At 39.2% G+C, this 11,618-nt stretch overlaps 1 protein-coding gene across 1 annotated transcript in view; it reads left to right on the forward strand.

Moving 5' to 3' along the window:
• UCHL3 (ubiquitin C-terminal hydrolase L3) overlaps positions 1–9,279 on the forward strand; it is a 79,397-nt gene extending 70,118 nt beyond the window's left edge. The window contains exons 7-9 of the mRNA XM_089680487.1: positions 2,980–3,055; positions 7,081–7,139; positions 9,064–9,279. Of these exons, the coding sequence (XP_089536613.1) occupies positions 2,980–3,055; positions 7,081–7,139; positions 9,064–9,150 (222 nt within the window). The 3' untranslated portion in view covers positions 9,151–9,279. The remainder of the gene's footprint in view (positions 1–2,979; positions 3,056–7,080; positions 7,140–9,063) is intronic.
• Positions 9,280–11,618: the final 2,339 nt, after the last annotated feature.

Below are 11,618 nucleotides of genomic sequence, written 5' to 3' on the forward strand. Positions count from 1 at the left end.
TTCGGCCATGACTGTATGTATGTAATGGTCAACCAAGTATTCTATTTAGTTCGATAGTGTTACACTTTGGTGATCAGTCCAAATAAGCATGTTTGACTCTCTTCTGTTTTCCACCAGCAAACTTTTTTTTCAACTGCATGCATAGAAAAGTGCACGTCATGTGGGCATGCATGTCAAGGTACTCGTCACACAAGTCTCAGCTATACCTTGACTTAAGAGAACAAAAATCGGCAGGGAATCCTGAGTTAGGTGTACCCATTTTCATTAGTCTTCCAGTACAGCCTATGAGATCTAGGCACCTCCTACAACAGGCACAGGAAGCACATCACCAAAAACACTTTAAAAGGAATTCCCTCTGCTGAACTAAGTTTTCAGCAAAAACCAAAGGATATAACCTGAACAGTATAAATACACAAACAGAAAAAAAGACATAATACAGGGGTGGGAATCCTGCTGTCCTGGAAGACTAATGGATGCAGGGGGGATAGTACTTTATAATATAAATGTTCTTTTGTTAAAGAACCTTAATTGTTATCAAACTATTATGGGTAAAGTCCTGCTTCCAACGTACTAAGTTGCCTCAATGGTGAGGTCCCGTACTATGTCCTGCTTATACAGCTTCTCTTCCATTTTACCTATACCTTTAAATTAGAACCTCCATGAGCCGGGCCCTCTTATTCCTTCAGTATTGAACTGTATTGTAATTGTACTGTCCCACTTTATATGGTAAAGTGCTGTGCAAACTGTTGGTGCTATATAAATCCTATAGTATAATAATAACCTTTTTTATATAAGCAACATTTTGCAGCATTAGCTGAACATGGCCTGACCTGGCTCACAGTGACCACCTTCTGCTTGATTTTTGTTGCTGAGGCACTTAAAGGATAAGTTCACCTTTTTAGAAAAAAAAAACAAAAAATATTTTTTTTTGCAGGTACAAGTGCTTGTATAAGCTTGTATAAATTTGCTGTCCCCTCAAAATAACGCAACACACAGCCATTAATATCTAAACCACTGGCAATAAAAGTGAGTACACCCCTAAGTGAAAATGTCCAAACTGGGCCCAATTAGCCATTTTCTCTCCCAGGTGTCATGTCACTCGTTAGTGTTACAAGGTCTCAGGTGTGAATGGGGAGCAGGTGTGTTAAATTTGGTGTTATCGCTCTCACTCTCTCATAATGGTCACTGGAAGTTCAACATGGCACCTCATGTCAAAGAACTCTCTGAGGATCTGAAAAAAAGAATTGTTGCTCTACCTAAAGATGGCGTGGGCTATAAGAAGGTTGCCAAGACCCTGAAACTGAGCTGCAGCATGGTGGCCAAGACCATACAGTATTTTAACAGGATAGGTTCCACTCAGAACAGGCCTCGCCATGGTCGACCAAAGAAGTTGAGTGCACGTGCTCAGTGTCATATCTAGAGGTTGTCTTTGGGAAATAGACGTATGAGTGCTGCCAGCATTGCTGTGGAGGCTAAGGGGTGGGGAGTCAGCCTGTCAGTGCTCAGACCATACGCCGCACACTGCATCAAATTGGTCTGCATGGCTGTCCTTCCAGAAGGAAGCCTCTCTAAAGATGATGAACAAGAAAGCCCGTAAGCAGTTTGCTGAAGAGAAGCAGACTAAGGACATGGATTACTGGAACCATGTCCTGTGGTCTGATGAGACCAAGATAAACTTATTTGGTTCAGATGGTGTCAAGCATGTGTGGTGGCAACCAGGTGAGGAGTACAAAGAAAAGTGTCTTGCCTACAATCAAGCTTGTTGGTGGGAGTGTCATGGTCTGGGGCTGCATGAGTGCTGATGGCACTGGGGAGCTACAGTTCATTGAGGGAACCATGAATACAAACATGTAATGTGACATACTGAAGCAGAGCATGATCCTATCCCTTCGGAGACTGGGCCAGAGGACAGTATTCCAAAATGATAACTGCCTTACTAAAGAAGCTGAGGGTAAAAGTGATGGACTGGCCAAGTATGTCTCCAGACCTAAACCCTTTTGAGCGTCTGTGGGGCATCCTCAAACAGAAGGTGAAGGAGTGCAAGGTCTCTAACATCCATCAGCTCCATGATTTCGTCATGGAGGAGTGGAAGAGGACTCCGGTGGTAATCTGCTAAGCTCTGGTGAATTCCATGCCCAAGAGTGTTAAGGCAGTGCTGAAAAATAATGGTGGCCACACACAATATTGACACTTTGGGCCCAATTTGGACATTTTCACTTAGGGGTGTACTCACTTTTGTTGCCAGCGGTTTAAACATTAATGGCTGTGTGTTGAGTTATTTTGAGGGGACAGCAAATTTACAATGTTATACAAGCTGTACACTCACTACTTTACATTGTAGCAAAGTTTCATTTCTTCAGTGTTGTCACATGAAAAGATATAATAAAATATTTACAAAAATGTGAGGGGTGTACTCACTTCTGTGTATGTATATGCGTATCCTGAGATGGTTCCCTGACCCAATTTCTGCTTTTCAGGGGAGTACAGAAATCTTGAAAAGTAATGGTTTATACTGTCAACTTGCCGATAAATGGTGTGTGCTCTTAAATGTTTTTATGTTATAGGAACTGTTAACACCAAGGCCTTGCACATCTATTCATTTAAAAAAAAAGAGGAAAAAAAAAAAAACCTGCATGTTGCATTTTTTAAACTTTGACTTGTATTTTTTGCTGTATAAGTGAAATCCAAAATTACAGCACACCCAAAATGTATGTTACTGTGTGTATTGTGCAAAAACCTTAGGTTGGTGCATAGAAAGCTGATCCACTGCAACAATTAAAGTGAACTGAGAAAGTCCGGTATTAAATTTGAGGGAACAAATTAGTTGTTTTAGTATTTGTATAAAGCGAAGACAGTATGTTTCCAGTATAATTGTATTTGTTCCTCTTGGTGTAATTCCTTGATGAAGAAAACTGTGTATCTGCTTCATTAAACACTTTGTTTTTTACATGTAATAAAAATTATTTGCTTCTCCCACAGGCACGAAGTTTAGATGACAAAGTAGACTTACACTTCATTGCTTTGGTTGATATACAAGGACATCTCTATGAGCTAGGTAATGTCTTTCTGTTTAGTTATGTGTATTGTGTATTTTGATAATGTGCAGCTGTGTTGTGGAAGAAAGGAACTAGCAGGTTGAAGTGTGTAATAAAAAAAAATATATATGTATTTTATTTCCTTTTTCATTTATTTTACTACTGTCCTCTTGAATATTAAGAACAGAGCACTTTTTCAGGCTGTTTAGCTGCTCATTGAATGGGTTATCTCACCCATGAACACAAGTGGCCTAATGGTTACCTTATAAATGAGCTACCTTATAAATGAGCTATTTGTGCTAAAATGGAGACCCTGTCCAGATTTTAAGGACCTCATTGTTTCAGCACAGGTGGCTCAGCCAGAATGCAATGATTAAATCAGGAGCAGAAATAAGAAATTGGATAGTGTCCGCTTTATTCATGACACTGGCAGGGTGTTGTACCAAATACAAGTGTAGTCTGTTTTTAGTTGTGGGTTGTTTTGAGACACTCCACTTCAATGGATTTAAGCACTTCCCGCTCGCAATGTACTGCAGCCGGGCGGCACCTACAGGCAAACTACCTGTATGTCGCTCTGGCTGTACTAACAGAAGAGGGCACTGCGTGCCTCAGCGGGTGTGACACGCACACACGCACAATGAAGATCCCAGTGAATGGGACCTGGTGATCACGTGATCACTATGCGATCACATGATCACTATGCGATCACTATGCGATCACATGATCACTATGCGATCACATGATCACTATGCGATCAAAGCTGTTATGAATCGATGTCATAACAGCTCTGCTTCTCTTCCTAGTGAGCTGTGATTGGCCCACAGCTGTCACATGATAAATGGGACCAATCACAGCATCCTGTACCATATAACAAGCTCCAGCCAATCACAGATCACTATCCTGAGCTGTCAAAACTTAACTCATTCATGACAGTTCATGAATGAGTTCGGTTCTGACAGCAAGCTTTGCATTGCAGGAGAAATGATCTTCATTTCTCCTGCAAAGCAAAGTGTAAAAAAAAAAAAATCCTGATCACGCCCACACAGTAGTACAATGTTACTATGGTAACATTGTATTATTCTGATAAAGGTATTTAAAAATATAATAATAATAAAAAATAACAAAACACCATATTTGAGAATTTTTTTTTTTTTCTTCTATTTTTAAGACTTTTTTTATTTTTTGAACTACTTGCCAACTGCTTACCCGCATTTTGTGGGCGAGCAGCAGCTCTTGGCAAGGCAACGTAATCATGTGTCACTTCCTATTTTGGGGTGTGAATACACCTGTGTCCGTCCCCCCCAACCGTTGGTCTACGGAGAGAAGAGAGAACACGGCACAGAGTTAAAAACACCACTACATTTTACACACATGCGTTAGATTAGCACAGTTAACTGTTTTGATCGCCCATATTAACACTTTGATCACCCTCTCACCCAGCCATTGCCATTAGTACAGTGTCAATATATAGAATTTTTCACTGATCACTGCATTCCTGCAACTAGCGACATCAGATAGCATCAGGGCCAGTGCCCAAGGTAGGAAAAGGTAGAGGAGTTGGGCCTGTTTTTCTACATCTCACTCAGTAGAGCAGACACATAGTGTGGCGTTCTGGAGGTGGATCTTTTTGCTTTCACATAAAACAAGAAAGTCCGCAACTATTTTTCCTTGCAGACAGACCAAGAGAGCTCAGGAATAGACACCTTAGCTCACCCTTAGGAAGGGGATCTAATGTATAAGTTTCCACCATTCAGATTGCTTCTGGAAATACTACAGAAAGTACAAATAATTCTAATTGCACCTTTTTGGCAAAAAAGACCTGGTTCTAGGATCTGTGCAGGCTGCACATAGCAAAACCATGGAGATTGCCATGCAGACCGAATTTGATTTATCAGGTGTCTGAGACAAACGCTTCAGTGGACAGACTTTTACGCACATGCTAGGTTTCTGAAAGGGACACCTGGAAAGCCTAAGGATTGTCTAACAGAGTAATAAATACACTTATGGATAGCAGGAAACATTCCACAAATATATAATTTATGAAAAAAATATGGAAGAAATTCTCATCTTAGAGGATAGCTAATAAGCGAGTAGGGAGCCCAATTGTCCCTTTTTGGTTCTCAAGTTTCTCCAGGATGGAGCAGACCTCCATTTAGCAGGCAGTACTCTTACTGTGCAATTAGCGGCTCTGTACAGCTCTTTGGATACACAGTTGCAAAGAAGACACTGAAAATAAAATTGTTCCCCACATGGGACCATTCCACATTTCTTCAAGCTTTTATAGAAAAACCTTTTGAAGATTGCTCATTAAGATTAACACTAAAAACAGTGCTTTTGATTTCTCTGCTGTTGGCTAGGAGGGTCAGTGAAATTCAAGCTTTTACTATTTCAGATCCACGCTGTACAATCCTGCCTGACAAAGTGATTTCATCTCTGAAACCAGCCTTTTTACCAAAAGTTTAATGGAACTTTCACAGGTCATAAGAAGTCCTAATTCCCTCCTTTTGTGGGAATCCCACAAATACCAAAGGGTCACAGTTCAACAAGATGCTTACTGTACCCAGTATGCTTGTGCATTTTGCCAGACTAAAAAAGGTAGTGCGGGCCTCTAAGAATATGATTGTGGGATGGATGCAGTGTCCCATAGAGGAAGCCTATTGCGTTCACTCTCTGACCCCACCAACCAGGAGTATGAGGACATTCCACAAGGACTATGGCCACGTCTTGGGTGGAAGAGGCAGCAGCAGCTCTAAGCCAGATCTGCAAAGCCACTACTTGGACAGGTTTTCAGACGTTTTCCCTCCACTAAAGTCTGGACCTCCTCTCCAGCTCTAAGTTTGAACGTGCTCAGAGCTGTGTTATTGTACTCAGTAAGCTGCCCTGGAAGATGACTTGGGAAACCCGAATTATTAACCTGTTAATTCTATTTCCAGGAATCTTCGAAACGCTAATACGCTTCCTTATTCCTAGGTTTGTTATTTTTTTGTATGTTTTGCTTTTCCCCTTAGGATGGTTTAAAATTTGTTGTCCTTCGGAAGTTGCCTATAACTGAAGGTCTGGGGTAGTGATCAGGCTTTTTATAATTATGTGGATCATATGTTTCCACTTTAGGTGGGCGAAGCCCCTCTCGTAAGCTGTTTGGAAGATTCCTGGAAATAGAGTTAAGATGTAAAATGTGCAGTTCAGTTAGCAAACGACATACATGCATAATAAGGCCTTTTAACAAATAACAAAAGTATCCAGAACCAAATAGGAAATGTAAAGCGGTACAGGCATACATTTACATAAAGGTATGTAATGAAAAAAAGTAAGATGCCTTCTTGTGGCCAAGAGAGGAATATAAATGTTCATAAGAGTATAACCCTGAAAATAGGTTGATGGCAATGATCATTTAAGGTGAGAAGGTCATGGTCTTTATGCCATATAGCATTTGCTACTATATGTAGGTAAGCGTTTTGTCTATTTTACAGCTGTCCAGAAATGGCCAGAGAGAAGGGAGAAAGAGAATGGGCAAAGAGCTAATGTGTAAATGGAAAGTTGGGGAAGTGGGATGTAGTTGTAAAGGGAGGAACAGGCCTGATTTGGGAGCTCATGAAGTTGAGTCATTCATTTTTAGATACAATGTTTGTGGTCAAAACCATCAGGGCATAGATGGTATCCCAAGGTGCACATGTTTTGAGAAATTTTATAGGCGTTGATTAGTAAAAAAGGGGGGAATATATCCTCATCTGAGGTTGCTTTTGGTCTTTGCTTAATTAGTTCACCTTTTCAGAAATAAAAAGGTGAACTAACACCTGAACTCCTGTATGGGCACTGGCAGCTTGTCACACACTGAGGCAAGTACAACGGGGACTGGGGAGTTGGGGAGGGTGTGCATTGTCCACCTTTTTTTTCTTTTCTTTTTTTTTTATTTCTTTTCATTTAGCTCATGGATGTTCTTTCTCAGTTAACAATATTGTAGGCTTTTATCCACTGGTGTCAGCAAGGGTATGCAAGAAGGGAACATGACAATAAGAAATAACATCTGTCTGATTTTATTTTATAGATGGGCGGAAGCCTTTTCCGGTAAACCATGGACAGACCAGTGAAGATTCATTCTTAGACGTAAGAACACCATGTTAGACAAATTTTTCTTCTATAGGAATTTAACTAACATAACACCAGGCAGCAATGGGGAAATGTCTCCCTCCAAAGTTAAAAGGTCAAAATTTAAAGAATAAATGCAGACAGTGATGATAATATATGTAGAACAGATTATTGTATGTTAAGCTTCCTCCATGACTAATTTATGTTGCTGTCTGCTCTCTCAACTATAGTCCAAAGAGCTATGTTTGTTTTAATCTATAGCATCTCTTAGACATCCGTTTTGCCACTTCATCGAAATTCTGATTGGTAGATGTCAGTTTAGTGTGGAAACCGTTTTTTTTTTTCTTTAATATATTTTCATGTGAAATGGTTGTTGAAAAGGAGTAAGTAAAGCTTGGTCCCAAAGAATCTTCCATTCTGTTCACTGTGGTGCACTCCATGCTACTTAGCTCACTTATTGCTAGAGGTGTTAAAACTACTCATCTTACTTGTCATGTTGTTTATGGTATACTTTGGTTATTGCTGTATTTCCACTCTTTTTTCTTTTTCTTTTCTTTTCTTTTCTCCATTAATGGTGCTAATATTTTGACAAACTGATGAATATAGACCTCAAGCACATTGGGCTTTAAAAATGTCACTTTTATATGTGTTTGGCATTGAAAAGGAAAACGCCCTGCGTGCATGAGGCCGTACAGTTTAGTATTGGTAAAATACCATAGGTCCAACATTTTTATACAATGAAACATTCTCATCTAAGTAAAAAATGTATCAAATTCAATATATACATATAAAATTCAGTCTACACAGATCTAGATGAGATCGAAATTGATGCCTGTTTAATTCCCCTCCTCCTAGTCACACTTCAGTTTCCTGCAGCATATAGTTTACTACATGAAATATGTTGTAAGTAGAAATCCCATAATTTACTAAGTGGCTAGCAATGGTCTATTTTCTGCTGCTTAATGTAAATCTAAAGGGAAAACTTTATTGGAGTGGAGATGGGTTAGAACACCTGTCAAGTTTTTAGTGCTCTCTGTGCCGTTGCTAGGGAGATTCACCTGCTTAATTTGTGCTGTTTACTGTTATCACTGAAAGTAAATGAAAATCACAAATTTTGGGGTGTCCCCAGAACCACAATAGAGGGGAAATCATTCAATGGAGATACTAGTTCTGGTGACCTGGGGTTCTAATAGTTTCCCTTATTTTGCAGGGATTTCCTCTCACTTCCTGTTTTGGCTATGGGAAAGGAAGTGAGGTAAAATGTCCCAGTGGGATAAAGATCGCAAAAAAGAACTGACAGGTGTTATAACCCTCCCTTTTCTATCCAAAATGGGGAAAACATGTTTTGCCTATAGTGCTTATTTAAAATTGGTGCCACTTGAAACTGCTGGAACGAGAACTGATGTCTCACTGCCATTATAAACAACAGCTGAGACTGAAGTGGTTAAATTATTATCTGTTAAAAGCAAAAAGTGTTCGCTCCTTTTATAACACTTTACAAAATAGCAGGGACCAAACTATAACATTCTATTTAATAGCTTCTAACAGACAAAAGGTTTGTGATAGAACTGTAATTACAGAATTCCTAAAGCTTTCTTGAGCTTAGTTACTTCATCCATATAATGTCACCTCGGGCTGTACAACGAGAACAGATAAACCTTTGCCAGCAATGCACCATAGGCTCACAAATTACAGGAGATGAAAAGACTATAAAGTCAATCATCCCCATTGAAACAATCTGTCCAGGAGCTGGAAAAAAAGCTTTTTAAATGTTTTTTTTTTTTTGCAGTTGTATAACAATGAAAAGGCACTCCTGTTGATAATTTATGAACCACAGATGTATATTTTTATCAGCAGTGACTAATCCTGCAGTACAGTATGTTTAACGCCTTTTGATAAATGTATGTTCTAATATTGTTGCTGTCCTTGTTCTGCCCTTTAGGATGCTATCAAAGTTTGTAGAAGGTTTATTGAACGTGATCCAGATGAACTGAGGTTTACTGTGGTGGCTTTTTCTAAAGCATGTTGAAGTCCGGACCATAAAACTGCCCAATAGCACTTGAAGAGAAGGCCATGCAACAAATGATTTTTTTTTTTTTTATATTCATTCTGTGCAAATGCAATTTCTCAACATTATTAATAAACAAATATTTGCTAAGTCTTGACACTCTGTGGTGAATTCCTACTACTGTTCAGTGTTCTTTCAGCTACACAGTATGTGAGATTTTATGGGATGATGCCAATAAACCTGCCAAGTGGACTGGTCAATTTATGGAATGCTACAAAGAGGAGAAGAATGGGTTTTTTTTTCCCATCTGTAAAGATTTTAGTGTATTCGAAGTGTGTGGTGTAGCCCGTCAGTTTGGTAAAGCAAACCTGTGGACATGACTGTACCATTACTGTGACAGTTGTAGCAGATAGCTGATAGAAGACACTGCCAGCACAGATATTCAGCAGTCTGTTTTTTCAAATGTTAATTTTCAATTCAAGTTACCAGAACAATTCTGGGGATTAGGTGTGAATGCTGATGTCCATCTAAAAAAACAGATAAGTGCAAACTGCAACCCCCTTCCTTTTATGTACAATTTATTTTCTACCAGCTTATCAGTGAGATGAAAACGCCAGCTTCACCCAGGTCTTCCCTTACCTAGACTCCTGTCACTACTATAGTTACACAAATGGCAGTTGGAGCTTTTTTTTCCTCCAATTGCATAACAATTAGTTTCAGTTTCTGCCGCTTCCTCCATTGTAGCATTATGGGGTTTATTTACTAAAGCGAGAGAGTGCAAAATCAGGCTCACTTCTGCAAAGAAACCAATCGGCTTCTAACCTCAGCTTGTTCAGTTAAGCTTTGCCAATAAAACCCAGAAGCTGATTGGTTTCTATGCAGAAGTGAGCCTGATTTTGCACTCTCCAGCTTTAGTAAATAAACCCCTCTGCCTACAAAAATTTTCCATGCTCTGTATTACCATAATCGGGCTTATTTAGTAAAGTGGCACAAACTGCTGAAATAATGTTCAAAATGCATAACCATAGCAACCCTTCAATTTACTGACATCATAGCAGTTGGTTACTCTTCAATTTTCTCAAAGGGCCTGCATAGGTACACCGTGTAGGTTAATGAATTCAATATCTTTTATACACTGCAGACTACTAATAAACAGTTGCCAAATTTTATATCTTTGAAGACATGAAATGTCCCGGATTATGACGTTTTAACCCTGGTAATGTTCTTAGTTTTTGCGGTTTCCTTGTTGTGAGGTGCAACTTACGTTGTTTTGGTTCTTTTGGTGCTCAGCATATGTTCCTGTTCTGTATGCTGTTTAAATAACATTTATTAAAGTTGCAATCTTGAAAATTAGTTGTGCAGTAATTATGTCCTTTTGGCTGTTCCACAGTGCAAAGCATATGTTGGGAAAATTATAAGTATATCATTCTAAGTCTCTTATGTCTATCTAGTCTCTAGTGTAATAATATTTGGTCAAGTTATTAGCCCATGCTTGGTAGATATTCTGCCTCTTTTATGTGAATATAGCATGGTGCATCTATAGTAGGGACATTTGAAGGTATGAATTACACCTGTGTTACTGATCATGGGACATCAAGTGTATAGTATGAACTTGTACACTTGAATGTAACATCTGTTTTTGTTATGGCTTTCCTGGTTAGTTGTATGTAATGTGAAATCTCTGCCATAACAGCACACAATACTGCACAGACTTGCCTATCCAAAAGAAAGTGTCCATTGTAATACAAATATGGGAATACATAGTAATAGAGTTCTGGTGCATCTAAAAAAATCAGTCACAAATCTGGGCATTGTTGGAGAAAAATGCATAAGCTGAGATGTAAATGAAAAATAACGCATAGATCCAAATATGACATAGGCAGCTGAATGGTACAGTATATGTTCTCGAGTTTAACTGCAAGGTTGAGTTTGAGCTGCCTGTTTGTTGTCCACATTTGTGACAAGTTTTACTTTTTCAATTGCAAGTGCCATTTGTACACATGTTAATATTTTCATTGCAGTGTGTTTAAAAACACCTCAGATAACAAGAAAAATGTATTCATCTTAATTTATTCCCATGATCCCTTGTATGCAAATCAGAGATTTTTTGGAAAGTAATGGCACCTGTGAGTTTCTAACGTTTTTCTGTCACCTCTTTTGAAAAAGCCACTTGATTACTTCTGTAAGCCTGTTGGTGGCATTCCCAACACCCATTTCTCCGAATAGTTCCTGGGCTCGCCTGCTTTTCTTGGACAACATAAAATGTGCCAAGATGGAGAGTGGGGGAATTTGGCAACTGTCCATTCCCCCCATCTCCCCTCTAAGTGATGAACCTTAAACCACTTGGATTAGAGCACTTCTGGGTACAGTGATGACAGTCCCTGGCAACTATGGATAACTAAAGCAGCCTTTATCAACCAGGGTGCCTTGAGGTTTCTTCAGGGGTGCCTTGGCAAAATTTCTAAAAATTGTCCAAAACTTGTTTACAA

This window comes from Staurois parvus, unplaced genomic scaffold, assembly GCF_062004578.1.
Source record: "Staurois parvus isolate SC_StPar_1 unplaced genomic scaffold, SC_StPar_1.0 ptg000243l, whole genome shotgun sequence".
In the NCBI taxonomy this organism is placed as follows: Eukaryota; Metazoa; Chordata; class Amphibia; order Anura; family Ranidae; genus Staurois; species Staurois parvus.